Consider the following 21,450-nt stretch of genomic DNA (forward strand, 5'->3'; position numbering starts at 1 on the left):
TATCTATCTATCTATCGAGTCATCTTAAGTCCTCTTTTTTATTACACATAGTAAAGGTATAAGTAACCATATGAACACAGCACATCATTAAATTAGTTTGACTTGTATCAAAAACACCATTAATTTGCTCTCCAGTGTAAGAGAAACCTACGATTTAATCTAATTTCCATGTTGGATTGATTTCTACAGCTCCTCACAACATTGCCATTCAGCAGCCTAGAAGAATACGTATTTGCCCACTTGGTTATAGATCTGGTGCAAACTTCATCAAACAGACTAAACAGTAGCCTACATGTTGGAACCGTAGCTTTCACTTGGAGACCCTTTCGTGTCATAACAAATGACTCGCAGGGCATCGTTGAAGTAACTGATTATCAGATCCGGCCATGCCCACTTTATGATCTGTTCTCCCTGGACTGGTTCCTTATCTTCCACATTTCCACTCGCCTTCGTCCACATGAGGCTTATTCCACTTGTGCCGCATCAAAGCGCAACATGACCAACCAGCGGTGTCACATCATTGCCCCGGTTGTGCTTCTGATCTTTGCCATTGTAGGTATTCTGCTGCTCGCCCTCTCTACGGACAATGTACGGATACCACCGGATTATATGGTAAATTCTATTTATTTTTGTAACCTAGTGACACATTGCAATTCTATCTGAAAGCAAAAGTAGATTATAAAAGTTGTGCGTTGAACAAAAATGCTCAGACGGATTTTTCTGAAATGTTGTGACTTTCCAGCATAGCTTACTCCCCGACGGAACGTAATCATGTACCGGTTTATTACTGTTGTCAATAGAAAGCAATGGTGTAGGTTATGTCACTAAGCATTTGACCTGTGAATCTTTGAACATTCATCGAGGTGACGTAAATTACAGATAGACTGGTTTTAGAGATTTTTGTAGCAGTGATCTTTCAAAAGAGACATTTGTAATATCAGTTACGTTGATTAGAGGAAACCCAGACAAATAGCTGAACCGAATCCAATGCTGCCCGCTTTTCATTCGTTAGCATAAGAAAAACAAACAATCAGAATTGTGCAAAATAAATCCTGGAAGCAAATTAAAATGTGTGCTATGTCTAGTACTGACTTTTAGGAGCACAACATTTAAGAAGAATGAATATCTGAAAGTGAGAGGTCTCAAACTGTGGAGATGCTTCATCTGGAGGTGTATTAAATCGCCAGTTAACGAATGACTATGACAATGACAACAGTAACTGGGCTTCTCTCTATATTTAGGTTTTCATTGACATTTTGCGTTGCATTCATTCTCTTATGTTTGAGTATAAATTGTATGTAAATGTGATCTTGTCGTCATTTTAGAACAGGTGAAGGTGAGAGTCTTTAAGGGCCATAGTAAGCCCAAAGCTCCATGCAAACTGTCATGCAAAGCTTGGCCTCTCCCTATAATTTGAAAACCAAGTCTGACACCATGAAACATACATGGACCTAGGGTGAATTAAAAATGAATCGCTCCACACCCTGACAGACATTAATGCTGTTTTAATCAAAAGGCAAACAATAGCATATTGGTATAAACTACTTCTCAGGAATTGAGAACATGAGTCTGAATGGGCAATAAAGAGCACTACACTATCAGGAATTGAGAACATGAGTCTGAATGGGCAATAAAGAGCACTATATGAAAACAGAAGAGACTTGCCTTTACATGAACAGGTTTACACTGGGTGTACTGTATTCCTGAGGTTGTGCTGTGATGACATTTTGTCGTGACATTTTCAGTGACAACTGTTCAAACATGTAAGCCTATAGTATTATGCCTGTAATGAAGTACCACATGCTCTTCTGGAGTGGTTGTCTTGACATGCCCCTAAGTCAAACACAAACAAACTACGAGGAAAGACATGAGAGGTGGCAATACAAAAGGAAAAAGAATGGGCAAATGCAAAACATTACCACTCACTCTTCCTCTCTTTTTCATCTTATGTTGTCTTTGTTATTTGATCTCTTACTCCCAGACATTTGTTACTTTCTGATAGTGTCATAAGCCACCCTGCTTGAATGCATTTAGCTAAAGTGCACAAACCCTTTGCACGGGGTAGTACATGTGCACTGTCATTCGAGGTCTTGTCGGACGCCACCCACATTTGCAACTACTTATCATTTCACTCGAGCTTTAAGTGATTTGATTATGTTGTTGTCCAGAAGGCTTAACCAGTTTCTCTCGTTCTGCTCAGTATGGAATTGTCCTGGATGCAGGCTCCTCCCACACAGCCATGTACGTCTACAAGTGGCCTGCCGACAAGCAGAATGATACCGGCATCGTAACCCAACATGACGAGTGTCACGTCAAAGGTCGAAGCAGCACACATTTCTGAAACTTATGGGAAATTATGAAAAATGTGATGTATAAAAAGATTGTGCAATGCAATATCATTTCAGGGAACAATTGTCTTCAACAGTATAACAGGGGAAGTGGTGCTTTCCTGCAGAAAGTAGCTATAACCTCACTCTTAGAGAAGTTATTCAGAGTTCAGCTTTTGTTTAACACCAGTCTTTGATGCCCCAGTTCCTACTTTTCACTGATGAACGCCTTGTGCCCTCTGTTGCTGTTCCTCAATTACTTATTCTGTTGTTGTGTGTTTCTATGGATTCCATAGCCACAGGCCAGTAATATTTCCGGACATAGGCAGAATGTCCTGATGTCTCAATACCCGCTGGGTACTCACAGTTTGTTCCCTGTGACAACCCTCAGGAGGCGGAATATCCAGCTATGCCGGGAAACGTGGGGAGGCAGGTCGGAGTCTGGAGGCGTGCCTTACCCAAGCCAAGGAGGTCATTCCAAAATCCAGACACCATCTGAGTCCCTTGTACCTAGGGGCAACGGCAGGCATGAGGCTTCTGAAGTGAGTGACATGGAATGAGAATGAATTGCTTGATGAGATTGTATATGACACACTGATATGATTGTTGATGAATCTGGTCAATTTCGTTATAATTATCAAATGTTTAGACAGTCCATGTAATCGCCCATGTCTGTGTCCCCAAGCTTGACCAATAACACAGAGTCAGATGAGATACTGAAGGAAGTGAGAGCCAAAATGAAAGCGTATCCATTCAAATTTCGTGGGGCCACTATTTTGAGTGGTCAAGAAGAGGGGGCCTATGGCTGGGTCACAGTGAATTACATGTTGGAGAATTTCATCAAGGTAGGTCATTAAATATGAATTCTACTTTAAAACTGCTGCAAGCCATACCTTTTTTTTTTTACTATTTAAGTATGTTGGCTAAATATTCTAACGGCTATCATGGAAATTTAAACTTTGAGAATGTCTGGGTCTCATAGGCTGACTGTATTAACCAATCATTAAACATGCAAACAGAGTGGCATCCCTGCCTCCCAATTACATAGTAGATATACTGCACATTGATTGGAGGAGATGGACACATAGAATCGCCATTAGCAAGAAGCACTACCATCGTGTAATGTCTTTGAAGATGATGAATGTAATAGGTGCACTGCTATGTTTGCTTATTTATTTCCACAGTATGACTTTGTTGGGGAGTGGCTAATTCCAAAAAGGAAGACTGTAGGAGCTCTGGACTTTGGAGGAGCCTCGACTCAGATAACATTTCAGACGAAAGATACTGTGGAGGACCAGAACAATGCCATGACGTTGAGACTGTATGGACAAAACTATAGTCTGTACACACAAAGCTTTCTGTGTTATGGCAGGGACCAGGTCTTAAGACAGCTCTTGGCTCATCTGCACCAGGTAATTGACTTTCTCCAGATGTCACTGATGAAGCAGTACAGGAGATGGCATGAATGGCAGTACAGGACATATTTCAATGGGTTTATATTGTCACTGGCAATCATATTGCATTGGTGATTCATCCTAATTAGCTCATCCCTGTCCACGAGCTTATTAGATCTTTATTCTCCTCCTTTCTGGCAGGCGCAGGGATTGTCTGGTGCTATAACACACCCTTGCTACCCATCAGCATATAATGTCTCTATGAAGCTGAGCCAAATTTTTGATTCTCCATGCACAAAGAGTAAGGCACCCTTGCAGTACAATGGTCAGGACACCCTGGAGGTGGTTGGGTCGGGGCATTACCAACATTGCCTTCAGAACATGTCCAGAATCTTCACCTTTGAAAAGTGTTCTTTTTCCAAGTGCTCCTTCAATGGGGTTTTCCAGCCCAATGTTACTGGAAGCTTCATGGTGAGAATTCCTTTCTTTCCTAATGTGCATTCATGTGACAGTGTTAAAAAAGTATGTAACGGCCTAAGGCTGTGATAGGTAGAGCGTTAAAAATAGAAGTATGGTATCAACACAGTGGTTATTTGGATTTGGAATAAAGGTATGTCGTGATGTGTAGCCCATACATTCCTGTGCTCATATACAAATGTGTATGTCACTCCCCTCACACATTTCTTCTATGACGATCTTCATCAGTAGAGTATTATGGACAAAGCTGTGCTCATCTGGCTCCGTGAGAACACTTTACCTGTGAATTTATTTCACTGTCTCTGGCTCACAGGCCTTCTCCGCCTTCTACTACATCTACTCTTTCCTGGAACGAACTACTGGCATCACTTTGACTTCACCCAGCCTCTTGGAGGAAGCGGTCCAAGCTGTCTGCAATATGAGCATGGATGAGGTAATACTGAGCCTGCACTAATTTCCTCTTTTTACTTTACTTTCTTATTTCCCTAATGTGCAAGTGTGTCCTTTCAGACCCCTTTCTGATAAGCGCTCAGAGAGTATGAATCTTATCAGTCCCACTAGGATCTAGAAAGGGTTTGTTGCACGGGCATAGCCACAGGTGTGCCCGGTTGTGCCTGTGCCGCCTAAATCTAAAGCTGGCACACCCAGCCAGGGTCGTCACAACAGGCTTGAACTGGAAGGGGTTCCCGGAGGACAGCTGATTATGTTAGTCCACTGCAATGACAATTTCGTGAGAACCCCCTTGATATCTATGATTTCGTGCAGGAGACTACAGTGACATGTTTAGAACCCCCCTACGGGGTACCCAGCAAAAAAAAAGTTGAAATAAACTTCAACAATAAGTAGTCTAACATGTCTCCACAGATAGGCCTATCTTCTTCCATTATTCTGGATGAGGTGTCCATATGCACACATTATATTTATATATCTAACCTGCTTTATCTATGTCTAAAACTGGTTGTAGGCAAATAATCTGAATAATGTTTAAATGAGATCTTAAAATAAGTGTAAACAAACTCTTATGGTTGATCTACCGATCACTTTTAGCTTTGGTTTGCTTTGGCACACCTTACATCCCACAACACACCTAAATGAACATGTCTGGCTATGACACTGATTAGTTGTGATTGTTGAGGTCAAAAGCGACTGAATTTGCTGCAAGAATTCTCAAACACTGGTTAAAATTGCAGTGATTCTGAGGATTTTTTCTATCAATTGAAAATAATGCAGAAACTACATGATTTTGCGTTTGTCAGTTTTTGTAAACTGGAACTGCATAATAGAATAAAGGTCACTTGAGTAAATCATTTCCAAACTCCTCTCTTAGATAATTTAGGTATGAAGTGCAAAAGTATGTTTTATCAGTCGCAGCACTTAAAACGCTGATGACATACCAAAACACAACTCAAGGCTCACACAATTTACTGCGGAAAATAATCCTGTTATTTTCCCCCTGAATGTCCGCCAGGCAAGTTTTGCTTCAGATGCCTGTATATAGCATAAATGTGTGAGACTTTTAATCCAGGTGTCGGCAAAAAACATAGACTTATACCAAGACTCTGTTACTTAAAGAGACCTTTAACTTAGCTGGGTAGCCTCTTTGCTCATGATGGTGGGAGGGAGGTGTTACAATGGCACAGATTCCATCCGTAACATGCAAAAAATGTCCCACTCTCACACAGATGCTGGTGAAAGCTCCTGACCAGAAAGGTCGTCTCCAGGATTATTGTGCTGCTTCAGTGTTCGTCCAGGTTCTCATGCTCCAAGCCTATGGCTTTGATGATCAGTCCTTCTCGCAGATCTCATTTCAGAAGACAGTGAGTTCCCAGGAACATGCGCAGTGCCATCAACACCTGATCAATGTAGCGATAAGATATTGCGGGACACTCTATAATGTGGATCCTACATATAAATATTATCTCATCAGACTGATTAATTCCTGCTACTTATTACGTAGTATTGCAATGTGGTTTATAAGTTCCTTTAATTTACAATTGCTTTAACTGATCTGATTTTCTTATTGAATTGCAGATAGAGGGTACTTCAGTTGGCTGGGCACTGGGCTATATGCTCAGTCTTAGCAGCTTGTTGCCTGGGGAGAGTGTGGGGCTGAGGAAAGCTTTGCGCTCTGAGGCATGGGCCGCTCTGCTGGTTCTCTTTGTCTTCCTCCTCCTCATAGTGCTGGGATATCTGTTATTGAAGGCATACCAGAGGAAGGGCAGCAGTAGCGCTGTCATCTGAAAATTGCCACAGGGATCAATCGACCTAGTCTGAAGTACCACCTTGGATTGTAGTCTTAGCAGGTGAACTGGCCTGACATGACCTCCCAAGAGGCATTTCAGCAGTTCCAACTATTACAGAAAAAAATGTGAGGCCATTGCCTCTAGAAATTAGTGAAATGCAAAGTAAAATTGCAATTTACTATAAAAAGGGCGCAGTCCACAATTCTAATCCAAAACACCTTTTGTTCAGCAAATTGCTTTTCATGGTCTTCTAGCTGTCCATTCTCTTTGTGTGCTCAAAATACTCTGGTGTTTGTAAACAGTCTTGAGGAGTGAAACGTTGTTGAGCTCAAATATCAAAAACATTTTGCCAGAATCGTGGACTGGACCTTTAATTGTGTTGTGTGGCTGTTTTGTATATTATGTTTCGAAGTGCACTATGGAAAAATTACGCAAAGGATTTCACATGGGATAATAATTTTAAAGTATGTTTCATCAAGGTGCACTTGTGAACTCAACATATTTCAGTTCCTTCTTGTAGTAATGGCAAGTATTTCAAATGGGGATTACAACATGTGAAACCTTACTATATATGATACATTCTCTATGTATCAGCACTGACTATTCAACTGTATAAATATTAGTCAAGGCCTATGTCTTTGTATACATTTGTTGAGCTTTTTTTGGTTTTTGAATAAAAGGCAAGTGACTGAAAATAGCATCCCTGGATGGTATCTAATAAATTAATAGACACGATAGCAGATATAGATTGCTGTACATGTGCATACCTCACTTATTGTATTGGCAATTTGAAGTCTCACCCTGAATGAGCTGACAGCCTTGCAATTTGCTTCCCTTCTGTGAGGAACCAAGCACTGAGGCAACAAGGACACATGAGAACACAAGAACACAAGATGTTAACTGTACAAACTGACCAAACACATGGACACCAACTACAACTAAGTACAAAGCAGAAGTAACTAAACCCAAATCTCCCCCAAAACATAACAGTTCAGCCCATGAGTCGGTTGAAAGCAAAACATTTCTATAATAATAATAATAATAATAATACATTTTATTTCACAGCGCCTTTCATGTCACTCAAGGACGCTTTACAATTTAAAACAGGAGCAAACAAATAACAAAACAATTAAAATTAAAAGTGCAAGTAAAAACAGCATGGCAACTACAGTGAGAATGCAATCCTGAAAAGGTGGGTTTTGAGAGAGGATTTGAACTGAGGGAGGGAGTCAATGTTTCGGATGTCAGGTGGGAGTGAGTTCCAGAGTTTGGGAGCAGAGCGGCTGAAAGCTCTGCTCCCCATGGTGGTAAGCCGGGCAGAGGGGACAGTTAGGTGGATGGAAGAGGAGGATCTGAGGGAGCGGGTGGAGGTGGCAGTGGCAGTGTGAAGGAGGTCAGACAGGTAAGGAGGGGCAAGGTTGTGGATGGCTTTAAAAGTATGAAGTATGAATTTTAAAGTTGATACGGAAGTGAATTGGAAGCCAGTGGAGTTGCTGTAGGATGGGGGTGATGTGGTGGAAAGAGGGGGTGAGGGAGATGATACGGGGAGCTGAGTTCTGGACCAGTTGGAGCTTATGGAGGGATTTCTGGGGGAGACCAAAGAGGAGAGAATTACAGTAGTCGATACGGGAGGTGACAAGGCTATGTACAAGAATAGAGGTGGTGTGGGGGGTGAGGGAGGGACGGAGGCGATTTATGTTACGGAGATGGAAGTAGGCGGTGCGGGTGGAGATGTTGATATGAGATTTGAAGGAGAGTGAGCCGTCGACGATGACACCCAGACTCTTTGGTCTGTAGGCCTATATGTATGGCCAGGTATGCTATTCACAGAAGAAATAAAAAAAGACCATATTGTCACTTTTCTTGAATGACCCTACAACTTCTGAATCTCAAAGTAATATGGTATCAGTACTATCACTCAACACACATTTACCACTGCCTCCAATTGTTATTTATCTTACAACACAAGGTTCACCCAAACATATTTACCTGAACTGTCCTTTAGATCATAGATGCTGTAGTAACGGTTGGTCCAGTTATTAATCTTTTAGTGATACTGAACAATAATAAGAATCATTTTTAACAATGGTGTAGGTTATAAAACCAATAACATAGGCTAGTTTAAGGTTGAGCTGTACTGTAGGTTATAAGAATTAGGCCTAATTCAATGGTAACCTATCAGTTATAGCCATGTAGTCGTCAATTGATGTCAATGTAGCCTAATACTGTAGGCCTAGTTATTTTCTGGTAGGTTGTCCTTATCATTTCACTTTTTTTTCATGGCTATTTAAGAACCATTTCAACAAAAATGGATCTTAAATGGTTCCTTGTTGTCACATGGTTCCATATAGAACCCTTTTTTGAAAACTATTCTTTACTTCAATATATAGAACCCTTATTTTTAAGAGTGGACTGTCTTGAATTCCATGGACATTTTCAACTAAACAACTGACCTGTGGTTAATTACCAAACTGTTGTTTTAGTTCTCTGCCACTGTGGTTGTCGGAAATAGGAAGGTTTGTGTCCGTGTTTCTGGAATGAATGGAGGAAAACTGTTGCGGAACTATGTCAGAGAGCCCTCACATCCACACGGGACTCTTACAGAGAGCGTCGCATGCTCAGGAAGTGTGATTCATTTGAACAATACCAACAACAAGTGACAGGTTTAACGTTACTGTACAATATTAAAGCATATGTATAGTTGAATATTTTGAAATTATATAGGAAACACCTCTAAAAAGGGGTGAAAATGTTTTCCGGGTTAAGCGAACTGGGTATATCCAGTGGCGAGGATCTGAAAGAAACTCTAACCAACTGCACAGATCCACTTAAAGCCATTGACCAGTTTCAGGTAGGTAAACGCTAGCAAGCTACTGTCAATATAATGATTAGGAAGTATCTTGGGCAGCTTAGATGTTGCACTCATCATTAACTTTAACTGTAAATGTTTTGTTTGAAGTGTCCCTTCAGAGTACCCATATTGTACAATTCTGCAAATTGCTGTATGCATTACCGGCACATCAGACATAATTCAGCTAGCTAGCTAGCTAGCTAGCTAGCTAACATTAGCACCCGTTCATTAGAAGTAGTTAATGCACTGTTTCCGTTATCTAACGGGAGTTTAACAACTGCAATTGAAGGTAAGAACGCAGATAGGTGTCTTTTTTAATGTCAGTTTAATGGGCTAATAGTCAACTACACATCAGCGTTGAGGTTATATCCAGGTAATCCTTTATCTGTAGGCGTGAAGGTATTAATGCCTATATTGTTGGGAACCTAACGTTAACAGAATTGATGATTCCCGATTTAGACGGAAAATGGCATATTGTTGCCGACGCTGCAGTCTGCTCTACCATTTCTGGATCTTCATGGTACTCCAAGACTGGAGTTCCATCAATCGGTTTTTGACGAACTGCGTGACAAATTGATGGAGCGAGTCGCAGCGATAGCTGATGGGAAGGAGGAGGATAGGTGAGCTGTGTTCCATTGTAATTATTGAAAGATCACAATCGAAACATATTTTGCTATGTATTGTAACATCTTACACCTGCATCATATTTAGGTATTCTAAATTGGAGGAATTACTGGAGAAAAGCTTTCCCTTAGTGAAGATGCCCTCCATTCAGCCTGTAGTTATGCAGGTTCTCAAACACCTGCCAAAGGCAAGTAACAGAAGTTCCCAACACTAACTGGAAGATGCAGTGATCACAACTGTTGAAATAAGAATGCAAAACAAGCCATGTTGACCTCTTCCTTGAACATGTGTACACTGTTTCGAACCTAAATCCTAGGTCCCTGAGAAAAAGCTGAAGCAGGTGATGGCTGATAAAGAGCTCTACAAGGTTTGTGCCGTTGAGGTGAAGAGACAGATCTGGCAGGACAACCAGGCTCTGTTTGGAGACGAAGTCTCCCCTCTGCTGAAGCAGTACATTGTGGAGAAAGAGGCTGCCCTCTTTAGTAGTGACCTCTCTATATTGCACAACTTCTTTAGTCCTTCACCCAAGATACGACGCCAAGGAGAGGTAAACCAAAGCAATGTACATGTTTCATATGGACTGAATGAATTCTTCCTAATTACATTAACTGAAAGTATCTATTATCTCAGTTAATGTTAACAAAAGCTGTGTTTGTGCCTGGTGTTGCTCTCCAGGTTGTCCAAAAGCTGACCCAGATGATTGGGAAGAATGTGAAGCTGTATGACATGGTACTGCAGTTTCTGCGCACTCTGTTTCTGCGCACACGCAACGTCCACTACTGTACCCTGCGGGCAGAACTTCTCATGTCCCTCCATGACCTCGACATCAGCGAAATCTGCCTTGTCGATCCCTGTCACAAGGTAAGAGTGGTTGTGTTTGTGTGTGTGTGTGTGTGTGTGTGTGTGTGTGTGTGTGTGTGTGTGTGTGTGTGTGTGTGTGTGTGTGTGTGTGTGTGTGTGTGTGTGTGTGTGTTTGTGTGTGTGAGTCTATGTGTCATCCTTTTCACAGAGCCTTAAATGTTTTGAGCTTTGTGTGTTAAGTAAGATGCTGTGTATAAGAGTTTTTGACACCACTCAACCAAACATGAAAATATGAGAAATTATTATGCAGCTTTGTTTTGTGAGACCTAATGATTTGTCGCTTGTCTTTGACATAACTGCACAAAGCCATACTGACTCATAAAATAGCATTTATAATGATATTGCTTACTTGTATTTGTAACTCTTGCATTTTGACAGTTCACCTGGTGTTTGGATGCGTGTATCAGGGAAAAGTTTGTGGATGCCAAGCGAGCCAGGGAGTTACAAGGCTTTCTGGATGGGGTCAAGAAAGGACAGGAACAGGTTCTGGGGTATGGAAACCAATGCAAGACCAAAAACCAGTGCAGTGTATTTGAGATTGCGCTTTGCTAGCCATATGCAGTACTTTTTATTCCCTTTTTATTTTAGGGATCTTTCTATGATTCTCTGTGACCCATTTGCCAGTAACACTCTGGTGTTGAGTACTGTAAGAAATCTGCAGGAGCTGCTTAGCCAGGATGCACTTCCCAGGGTAAGGAGCTGTACACATTAGAGAATTCCCTACTATTCCCATTTTCCAGTGTGCACAAATATGTAGTCACATCATCCCTTTATATTATTCAGTATACTTGATGAATACACGTCTTTGTATACTGGATATATTTTTTTCTCTACCTCTCCTATCCTTCCTCTAATGCTATCTCCTCTTACTAGTACTTAACTCGCACTTACAGTAGTTACATTCTTGCACTTTTTTTATTTCTTATGTAAAGTAGTATTTATTGTTAAACTAGGTCTCTATTGCTCGTAGCTTGATTGTTCTGCTTTGTACATCGCTTTGGATAAAAGGGTCTGCTAAATGTCTAAATGCAAATGTACATTTTTGTAATCATATTTGTCACTTGCCTTCATCTCTCATTGTGTGTGTCTCTGTGTGCGAACAGGACAGCCCAGACCTACTGCTGCTGCTGAGAATGCTTTGTCTTGGACAAGGCGCCTGGGACATGATTGACAGTCAAGTTTTCAAAGAGCCTCGACTGGTATGATAATCGCGTGTCCATTCAATGGAGTTTGGAGAACGGATAAATGTGAAGACTTGTTTTCAGATCTGAGATGGTAAATCCCTCCTGTGTCTCCCGCAGGAGCTGGAAGTAGTGACTCGTTTCCTGCCAGCCGTCATGTCAATACTGGTGGATGACTACACATTCACCGTGGAGCAGAAGCTGCCGAGTGAAGAGAAGACCTCCGTCACCTACCCCACCACTCTGCCTGACACATTCACCAAGTAAGCAAGTCCCTTGGGCTGTGTTGATACTGCACCGTGAATGCCTTTATCTACACCTGACAGACAAGTAGTTATGCCCGTGCACCAAACAAAGACCTTTGCCCTGCCACAGAGGGCCATAACATCTTGGTAATTTACGTAAAGATAAAATGTGTTGAACCATACACTTGCTCGTAATGTTTTTAACAAACCAATGCCATACCTCATACCATTGTTGACCTCTAGGGTTTAGTTGATTTATCAACTGCTATACAACAAAAAATAATGTTGCTACAGTCAAGGTGTGAAAAAATAAAGAAGTCCACAGTTAATACGTTAGTTTTTAGAGATTTTTAGAAATTTTGAACAGTAGGATCCATTTAACATTTTGCAGAAGCAATTCCAAATGGTACATCCTCTTTTGCTTCCAAATGCATTCTGTGTTTGTTCACCAAACTAAATATCATTCAATGTTTCGCCACAAAATGTTGCCCTCCTTTCAAGATCATTTCTAGCAGGGAAATATATCTCATAATTCTGCTGTGAATCAAATATGTTTCATGAAATGTGTGACTGGGCATGTCTCTACTTTAGGTACCTTCAGGAAAACAGAGTTGCCTGTGAGATGGGTCTGTATTATGTACTTCACATTGCCAAGTTGAGGAACAAAAATGCCCTGCAGAGATTGCTTCCTGCACTGGGTAAGTATACACTCAAAAGGCAAGACAATCCTAACATACTTTCTGTATTGGCTTAGTTACACACAACAAAGTTTTTTTTTTTTATAATCAATAAATGAGTATTATTACTACTACTAATAATAATAATAATAAAAAAAAAATATATCAAAACTATTATTAAATTAAAGTGTTCCTCAAACAAAAAAAAACAACAACTTATTAGACAGATGAAGTAAATTAATGTAAATAAAGGATAATGAAGTGCTGATTATGTCTGTATTTGACTGTTTTTTTTTTTTATGTTTTTTTTTTATAGTTCTAAAATTGAACCCCCTATCAACTGCTAGGAGGGTAAAAACTATAGTGTAACCGCTAGAGGGCCTCAGAGACCTCTCTTTTCAATGCTAATAGTCCATATGTACAGTTGGGCGGCAAGACGTGTGTTTCAGCTCCCTGTCAAACATGTGGTACATTGTTTAGACTGACATATTTGTCCATCTTTTGATGCAATGTTTTTTGACCCTACTGATTGTGGTCCAACACGAGTTCAACTGATCTTGAATCAAATGTGTCCCCTCTTCTCTGATTCTTAGTGGAGACTCATAATGATGCAGCATTTGGAGACATCTTTCTGCACCTCCTGACCGGCCACCTGACTCTCCTCTCTGACGAGTTTGGATCAGAAGAGTTCTGTGCTGCTGTTTTTGACGGATTTCTACTCACCTCCTGCTCCAGGTATAGCCAAGCATATTGCCAAGGCATTGTGTATACGTTCTCGTGTACGTTAATACGTTTGTGGCTCACAAATTAGCATCCTGACAGTGTGGCATCCCCCCCCCCCCTTTCTACACCCATTTAATGTCTATCACAGCAAAGAGAATGTGCACAGACACACACTACGCCTTTTGAATCACCTCTGTCTGAAAGTGCAGCCTTCCGTCATGGAAACCCTGGTGAAGACACTGGAGCCTCCCAAACAGGTTGGTCCTGGAGTGTGACATGTCACCATTCTGACTGGCATGTGTAATACAATTAGGTAGTTCTTGGAGCATGACACAGCGCATTAATGTTCACTGGTTTATCAGCCCCTATTCTATTGTCTTAGTCATGCAGCAATGACGTCAGTTCTATGTTCGCATTCCCCTTTTTGTGGCTAGAGTTTAGTTCAGTAGGAAGTGCAGGTTAAAATAACACACACATTGCATGCCAAAAATCCTGATACATTGCACGCAATTGACCTGAACAGAGAATCGATAGAGCTATCCCAGATAGTAACACACTTTCAGGGTACATAGAGTGATGTAGCAAAATTAAACAATCAAAAGACGGTAGGCGACCAACACATACGCTTAGAACTTGCCAGAAATCAAAAAGTGAAACGGGATTATCTGAAAACTGTTATGGATGTGCTCCTCTGAGCCTGTGTATGTACATCAGAATTAAAGCTTCAATAATTTTTGTGGCCATGCAGTGCAGTGAACCCGTGAAAGAGCTGTACACCCAGCTGACGGAGAAGCTGGAGGCCCAGAAGAAGAGCCCCCCTGAGCCGGAGGAGGCCCCCTCCCTGGACCTGGGCCTGCACTCCATCACGGTCCCCACCACCCCGGCCACCCCCACCACCCCACTCTGAGACTGGAGCTCAGGGGGAATCATGGGAAATAACAACCCAGGTCTGAGTTAACTACACCTGCAGTTGAGTGAGGCTTGGTACAGTCTCATATCAGACGGCCCACCAATTGGTAGGACAACACACAGAGCACTCAGTAGATCCTCAGTGGGATTGCTTTTTAAAGGACTGGGGTACTCTTGTTATGATTTTTTTTTCTTTTCTATATTTTCTAAAATTATATTTTAAAGCTCATTTTTCATTCTTAAAAAAAAGGATGTCAATGAGGTTTTTCATTATTTTGTGTATTTTTATTTTATGAAACTGTAGACTCCTTTAATTGTTGTATATTTTCAAAGTATATTTTCTTATGTGCAGTGTGTACACTGAATACGCTCTCTGTTGTGTGAATTGTATCTGTGGTACAGCAAGCTGTAAATAAAGTAATTATTTAGGAAACAAATCACAGCCATATCTTGTTCTGGAGAGGGGATAGTATAGGGATAGGAATCATAAACAGTTCAAACAGTACAAATAAATGGGTGTAATTCTAACTTGTGTAGGCTATTTGACAGAGGTCTCTAGGTCTCTGTCAAATTGAAAGTATTCTTACTCCAAAGGTCTCTGTCAAATTCAAAGTATTCTAACTCCATAGAAACCAACCATTTTTGTATGTATTTGTGTGTCCATGCGATACATAAAATACAGAAATATTAGAAGATATACACAGGTTTTTCCAGATATCTTGTTGCAATGATATGAAGTGATCTGTCATTGAAACCTTTGACCATATATGTTTTGAATTTTTATTTATTTTACCTTGCACTGTAACTTCTGACAAGTTACATTGTCTTTTCACCCCCAGGTTCAGGAGTAGAGGTGTCATTATTACCTTGTTGCTCCTCTTTACTCCGATTTATGAGTTGATAAATGCTCCAGGGAAGAAGCTTTCACACCAACCCAAACGTTTAGAAACCTACATAAAAGAAATGTCTCCCCTGTATTTGATAAAAATATATCTTTATTTTTATACACTAAAGTAAGTGCATGGGGAAGACTACACCCAGCTCTGCTTATTGCTCTTCGTCATGGTCACTTTGAACTGAATGGGGTTCCATCTGGTGCTCCCCTTGGACTCTTTTAGACTAACCAGGTCTGACGATGTTACCTCACAAGTACGTTCACGCTCCGATTTACTGTCTTTCGCCGGCTTTCTATGTAGGTTTCTGATCTCAGCAACCACCAGCTGATGTCCTTCGTTTCTCCTCCAGATGTGCAAGCGTCATGGGCCTTGTCTACGCCTGACTTCAGCAACACACTGTGCAGATGCAGGCTCTCCAGCTGCGGTAGATCAGGCGTACTGCAGGGTGCCTCCAAACATGTGCTTGAAAGTACAGTGGCAAAGTTCCCATGTCCAAGCCTGCTCGGTTTAGAGGTGCCACAGCTTGAGTTTTTCAGAGGCCTGGAGGATGAGAAGGAAAGATAACTTCCTCTGGTTTAAAACGTGTATTAATAGCACTGTGGCCTTGTGCAAAACCCTAGTTCATTCTGCAGGTATGGGTTTAGTCAAACAGGAATCGAAAGCATATAGATGAGTTATCTAACGTCTCCATGTCAAGGACCATACACATCCGCTTATTTTCTAACCAGCATTACATTTCATGGAATCTTAAGGTCAGAAACATGCACAGGAAATATCAACAAGATCACTGTTAATTCTAGATGTTAACTGCAGTAAAGATTTAATTTAACAAATTGTATCTGCAGTGAACTTAAAAAAGGCTTGTGTGGTGTGTGCCAGAAATCTTCACTTCCTCACATCTCATATGGTCAAACTAAAAGGAGAATTGCGCAGGTTTCTAGTTTTGTGTCATTTCCACATCCCAGCAGATTCTCTGACTGTGGTTGACCTTAACAAATGCCACCAAGACCCTAGCAGGCTCTACTCACCAATTGCAGATGGGTATAACATCGACACAGAAGACCGACTACATTTATAGACACAGCATTGTCATGTAATACAGAAGGGATGAATATTTCTGTCATGCAGAGGAGTTTTGGTTAATCTGGTGATTCAGCACAGCGAATCGCATGCTTCATCAGACCCCCTATTCCTAGCCATACCTCAGGTTTAGGGAACTCTTCGGTGGTCTCCATGGTGCCTCTTGAAACATAACCTCATAATGCTGCTGGAACACTGGGGTGCTGACCTTCACCTTATGGCATTTGTCTGGCCTCGCTTTGCTTTGTTCTGAGACTGTATGAAAGGCACCCCAGATGGACATCATCATTATCTGGGAGCTTTGTTGTCATTGTTATACATTCTAAATTATCCAGTTTGTATCCTACATACTGTAATATACCTAAGATTATCGTCAAGCTTTCATTATCATACCTGGAATGATACCCACACACTGATCAATGTTGGGCTCTTGAAAGGCAACCGGATTCATTGGCTTCAAGCTACAAGGAGAATTGCTCAGTTTAGTGGCAACACATGCTGCATGATGTATTTTTATGCTGTGACTGAGTGAATCTAAAAGAATTTGAACGACTAGTATCCCTCGAAAGACAAGAGCAACTCATCTAAATTTGAAATAGATAAACTTGATCATACTTACCTTTTACAACATACCACAATTTTAAACTGCCAATGGGTGATGCTAGTTTATACATTTAAATAAACCTCACTTGTGACAACCTCATAGTGGTCCAGTAAAATAACAGCAAATTATTTGATTTAATATGCTCACAAGGATATGTTGCCATTTGTTGTTAATTGTTGAGGATGCATGTTACAGGATTTGATGTGTTGAACTGTATGTTGAACTGTACCTATGTCTTCCAATCCTACTTTGAGATTTACTCAGCGTTTGCCATTGTCTGTGGTCCACACCCTCAGTCTGAGAACTGTCTCTGATCCTGGTACTGGTGCCACAAAAGTCCGATGACAGACCTGCAGACCTGACTAGGAAATCACTTGCACTCTATAGGGTGAAAATAATTGAACTGTCAAGATTTTCCTACTGTCACTATTGGCATTCATGTGGCGTGTGTGATATATGTAAGAATAGCAGTTATCTCACATGTGAACCCCTGTATGTTGCATTACGTTGGCACAGGCAAGCGCTTCTGATGTGTGGCGTGAGTTGTCTTGGTTCTGTACAACTTCAAAACCAATATGATCAACGTTATTTTGCAATAAATCTAACGACAGCAGGCTAAAAATGCATTGGTGCTAAGATGCTTTCTTGTATTGAGAATACCTTGAATCAATGCACAGCAGAAATCTGTCACTGTTCTTAGTGAACGATCTGAAATTCAGAGAATTTGGCCTGCTTTTCAGGCTACTCTTATCCTGTATTAAAAAAATAGATACAGGAGTTGATTTTCTTTCCACAAGTCACAAACAATAACAAAAAAGAACGCTGACAGTACATTATGTAATATTCGCCGTACCGTTTTCCTTTTCAGCCTGCTCTCTGTCTCAGACCCGTTCCTTGTCGTGTCGCTCTGTTGCTGGATGGCAGAATGGCCAACACATCGCAAGTTGTCCAGCACACTCCCGCTTGTTTGTCGTGTTCTAGGTGGAGTACTCAACTTCCACAGACAGGACATGACCATCTGCATTTTAAGATTGTTTGCTTGTTTATTCAGTCATTTTTTTTAGTAAATCAACAGAGAGTGAATGGAAACCAACTACCATCTTACCGGTATCGGAACAGAAGTATCTGGAGGACTGCTTATGTTTTGTGTTATGTATTTGTGTGTTAGCAGATATTACATGGGAACATCATATTGCCGTCTCCAGTGCAATGCCTAGTGAATCTTTAACCATAAGAAGGTCTAGTCCGTGTGTTCTTTTTGGAACTTCGAATGATCAGTTCTTAACCCAACATCGTGACGAAATAATAGCGTGAGCAGAGTTGTTGTGCTATACAACAAAGACACAGCTGATACATGTTGAACATTCTAACAAGAAAACATCTTGCAAACATATAAGATGAATTAGGCTATATCCTAGCATATAAGACACATAGCAAGGGTATGTGTAATGTTCTACCGATTTGTTTCAGTAATCTATTTTTGATCCCATACACTACATTTCAATTCCGTTTTTACGCCTGCCTCTTTACAAGACGCCCAGGCGTCAGTCTACAAAAGGTAAATGAGAGTGTGACTTGAGTGATTGTCGAGCGTCAGAACTGTGCCTGTAAGTAAACACTGCTACGCATTTATTTAACCACCTTTTTTAATGCAAATATGCCTTTTAGAGGGTTAAAGGGATCCAAAGTGTATTGGCATGATTCTTGAATAAAGGCTATGCATACTTTTACAATCGATTGGTCAGCATCTCATGCCAAAGCTTGAGATCATTTCATTAAAGCAACTTATACTTGTTCAATAGGAACATACCGTTCAAAAGTTTGGGGTCACTTGCTGCAAATTGAGGATTCTTTGATGAAAGCAAAGTTTGAAGGACAGTTATTTCTATTAAATTTTTTTTTATTTCAAATCTTGACTAGATTTCCTATTTAGCTATATTCCTATTCAAACGCATTTCATTTATGTTTTCATAGAAAACAATGACATTTCTAAGTGACCCAAAAACTTTTGAACGACAGTGTTATGCCTTCGTTATACAGGTAACATGTTGAACTTTAATCCCTTGACTTGTACTAAAGATCATGATAACATATAAACATAACATAAGGTTTTTAAAAAAAAAAGAATGTTAGTACTTTAGAAATATCAGTTGCCATAAAAGTTTAACAACACTTTCTTTTTTAGACTTTTCTCCCAACTCATAATGAACGGTTCAGGTTCCCTGTTCTCTAACAGCAGCCCAGCCAACCTCAGCACGTCGGAGTCCTGCGCCGTGCACCCTCAGAATGTCTCCATCGCCGTGCTCCTCTGTCTGGTCTTCATGGTGGGTTTCTTCCTTAACTGCTTCAGCCTTTGGGTGTTCTGTTTCATGATGCCCAAATGGAATTCCGGAACCCTTCTCCAGTTCCATTTGATTTTGAGTGATGTCATCATCTCCCTTACCACACCTTTCATGGTGGCTTACTTTGCTCTTGGCAGCAACTGGCCATTTGGGAGTTTTCTGTGCCGACTGAAGATCGCCCTGCTGTTGATCCACTTGTACGGCAGCATCATGTTTCTCACCCTGATCAGTGTTCATAGGTATTTTATTGTTGTCCACTTCAAGCGGAGCTTCTGGATGAAGAAGAAGAAATTCGTAGAGGCTTTGTGTGCTGGAGTGTGGTTGCTGATGCTGGCTGAAGGCATTGCTTGTTTTGTGCTTTTTGACACAAGTCAAGTGGGCAACCACACACAGTGTCTTAGTATCCACCAGGGACAATACATAAGCCATTATTTCATCATCAACTTTATTTTACTCATCATCGGATTCATCTTGCCATTTTCAGTGTCTGTAGGGTGCTATAGTCAACTTGCAAGGTCTGTGTCCCGGATCAACTGCAACACTAGAAAAGGTCGTTTAATTAAAAGCAAGTCCAACAAAATGGTCGCTGTTTGTCTTATTATATTTGTTGTCTGCTTCTTGCCATTGAACATTATAAGAACTATGGCTGTTACAGTCAAGATGTTCTTCCCCAAACAATGTGATGTGCTCCTGCAAGTGGAGACTGCATACTATGTGTCGTGGATCATTGCTGGAGCTAACAGCTGTTTTGATCCACTGATCTATTGCTTTGGCTCACAGAACTTTAGCAACGCCATTCGCAGCTCACTCAGGAAAATTGGAATCAGAGTTCACGCAGTTCCGCTCGCGAATGACCAAGATGATAAGACACTTGATGATCAGACAATAGATCCCTCTGCAGCAGACATGAACAAGGAGAACATATCAACTTCCTGCCTGTGAGCATTGTACACAAAAATGGCAAATCAGTGACTGTCACCTAAGAGTAATTAGGATGGCTGTGCTCACTCAGCTTTGTGTTTTAATATGCCTGTGTGTGTGCGTGTGTGTTTGTCAGTGTGTTTCAACTGCCAACTAAATGAATAGATAAATCTATTATTATTACCTCTTTAAATTCATTTTGTAGGTGCTTCTTTCATATGTTTGTGACATCAGATGCAAAAATGTTCCCACCCTGAGAGTAGCTCCTATGAACAAATGTGAGAGGAAAGATGTTCAAAATGTGAGAAGCTTTTAGCCTATACTTTGGTTCTGTGTCATGTTCTCTTAGATAGTTTGTGGTTGGTGGTTTCAGGCTGCGCAAACATACACCACTATATCTATATCTGTCTGCCTCATTCGCTTGCTATGACTCATGAGTCTTTCATCTAGCCTACTGCAGATCTAACTATACAGACCATCTTCCATTCTTTACACACCTCTGTCTGCTCTTACTTTTTGACTTCCGTCTACTTTGTCAGTCTTTCTCTGCAACCATTGAATTGCTTACATTTATTACATTTATTTTTTGCAAAGCATGCACTGGTATTTCCTTCAGGAATCTAGTTGTTGTTTGCACTACCACACCCACTTGCAGGTTATGTATATTGTTTGTCTTATATAATTAGTATATTGCGTGTCTATTGTAAATAATATGTACATTCTTTGTGTATTGTCTGTATTGTATTGTCACCAACAGCCAGAACCAAATTCCTTGTGTGTGTTAATACTTGGCCAATAAATCTGATTTATGTTTTGTGTTCACGCCTCCAAAATGCTCTCTGTTCTCTTGTCTTGTTGTTGCTCCTGCATTGCTTCATCTTAGTTTATCGAGGGGTGAACTCCATAATGGCAGTCAGAATGAGTTCTCAGACAGCTGCAAATGATTAAAAGTAGCTAGACTTTTAAAAGACTATTTTAAATGTTTCTCATTGCATGTATACATTTTCCAAGACCTGTCCCTGGACCCCCCTCTTTGTACCAGGTTTTCCTTGTCCACACAAGGTTCTCTAGATTTCAAAAACTCTTATGTACAGC

The 21,450-nt window shown here is 40.7% G+C and overlaps 3 protein-coding genes and 1 long non-coding RNA gene across 5 annotated transcripts; 3 read left to right on the plus strand and 1 right to left on the minus strand.

Annotated features, from left to right (window-relative positions):
* The first annotated feature begins 421 nt into the window (after positions 1 to 421).
* Positions 422 to 7,136, plus strand: entpd2a.2 (ectonucleoside triphosphate diphosphohydrolase 2a, tandem duplicate 2). Its single transcript, XM_031570356.2, has 9 exons — positions 422 to 612; positions 2,201 to 2,318; positions 2,719 to 2,869; positions 3,013 to 3,172; positions 3,512 to 3,739; positions 3,923 to 4,192; positions 4,512 to 4,631; positions 5,881 to 6,015; positions 6,230 to 7,136. The coding sequence occupies exons 1-9, from the start codon at positions 496 to 498 to the stop codon at positions 6,437 to 6,439; spliced, it is 1,509 nt and encodes a 502-aa protein (XP_031426216.1). The 5' UTR covers positions 422 to 495; the 3' UTR covers positions 6,440 to 7,136.
* Positions 7,137 to 9,039: 1,903 nt separating this feature from the next.
* On the plus strand, positions 9,040 to 14,949 carry nelfb (negative elongation factor complex member B). Its single transcript, XM_012816018.3, has 13 exons — positions 9,040 to 9,292; positions 9,752 to 9,912; positions 10,004 to 10,103; positions 10,233 to 10,463; positions 10,592 to 10,777; positions 11,156 to 11,268; positions 11,366 to 11,468; positions 11,881 to 11,976; positions 12,079 to 12,221; positions 12,795 to 12,901; positions 13,474 to 13,615; positions 13,752 to 13,860; positions 14,352 to 14,949. Exons 1-13 carry the CDS (start codon positions 9,191 to 9,193, stop codon positions 14,508 to 14,510), a joined length of 1,752 nt encoding a protein of 583 aa, XP_012671472.1. The 5' UTR covers positions 9,040 to 9,190; the 3' UTR covers positions 14,511 to 14,949.
* Positions 14,950 to 15,149: 200 nt separating this feature from the next.
* LOC116221074 lies at positions 15,150 to 18,703 on the minus strand. Of its 2 annotated transcripts, none has more exons than XR_006152488.1 (3): positions 17,946 to 18,703; positions 16,882 to 16,949; positions 15,150 to 16,743 (listed from the first exon to the last, which is right to left on the minus strand). It is a non-coding gene; the product is annotated as an uncharacterized LOC116221074 (long non-coding RNA). The 2 variants fall into 2 exon arrangements; XR_004164002.2 differs by lacking the exon at positions 17,946 to 18,703 and having other exon boundaries at positions 15,150 to 15,948; positions 16,611 to 16,743; positions 16,882 to 17,763.
* A 510-nt stretch (positions 18,704 to 19,213) lies between these two features.
* On the plus strand, positions 19,214 to 21,173 carry LOC105889901 (lysophosphatidic acid receptor 6). The gene has a single exon (XM_012815835.3). It carries the CDS (start codon positions 19,297 to 19,299, stop codon positions 20,374 to 20,376), a length of 1,080 nt encoding a protein of 359 aa, XP_012671289.1. The 5' UTR covers positions 19,214 to 19,296; the 3' UTR covers positions 20,377 to 21,173.
* Positions 21,174 to 21,450: the final 277 nt, after the last annotated feature.

This window comes from Clupea harengus, chromosome 7 (assembly GCF_900700415.2).
Source record: "Clupea harengus chromosome 7, Ch_v2.0.2, whole genome shotgun sequence".
Taxonomy (NCBI): Eukaryota; Metazoa; Chordata; class Actinopteri; order Clupeiformes; family Clupeidae; genus Clupea; species Clupea harengus.

Coding starts and splice junctions, on each gene's coding strand:
- nelfb (XM_012816018.3), top strand. CDS start 9,191: ATGTTTTCCGGGTTAAGCGAACTGGGTATATCCAGTGGCGAGGATCTG. Junction 10,464..10,591: donor AGATACGACGCCAAGGAGAG/GTAAACCAAAGC, acceptor GTTGCTCTCCAG/GTTGTCCAAAAGCTGACCCA. Junction 13,616..13,751: donor CTACTCACCTCCTGCTCCAG/GTATAGCCAAGC, acceptor TGTCTATCACAG/CAAAGAGAATGTGCACAGAC.
- entpd2a.2 (XM_031570356.2), top strand. CDS start 496: ATGACCAACCAGCGGTGTCACATCATTGCCCCGGTTGTGCTTCTGATC. Junction 2,870..3,012: donor GCAGGCATGAGGCTTCTGAA/GTGAGTGACATG, acceptor TGTGTCCCCAAG/CTTGACCAATAACACAGAGT. Junction 3,173..3,511: donor TGTTGGAGAATTTCATCAAG/GTAGGTCATTAA, acceptor TTATTTCCACAG/TATGACTTTGTTGGGGAGTG.
- LOC105889901 (XM_012815835.3), top strand. CDS start 19,297: ATGAACGGTTCAGGTTCCCTGTTCTCTAACAGCAGCCCAGCCAACCTC.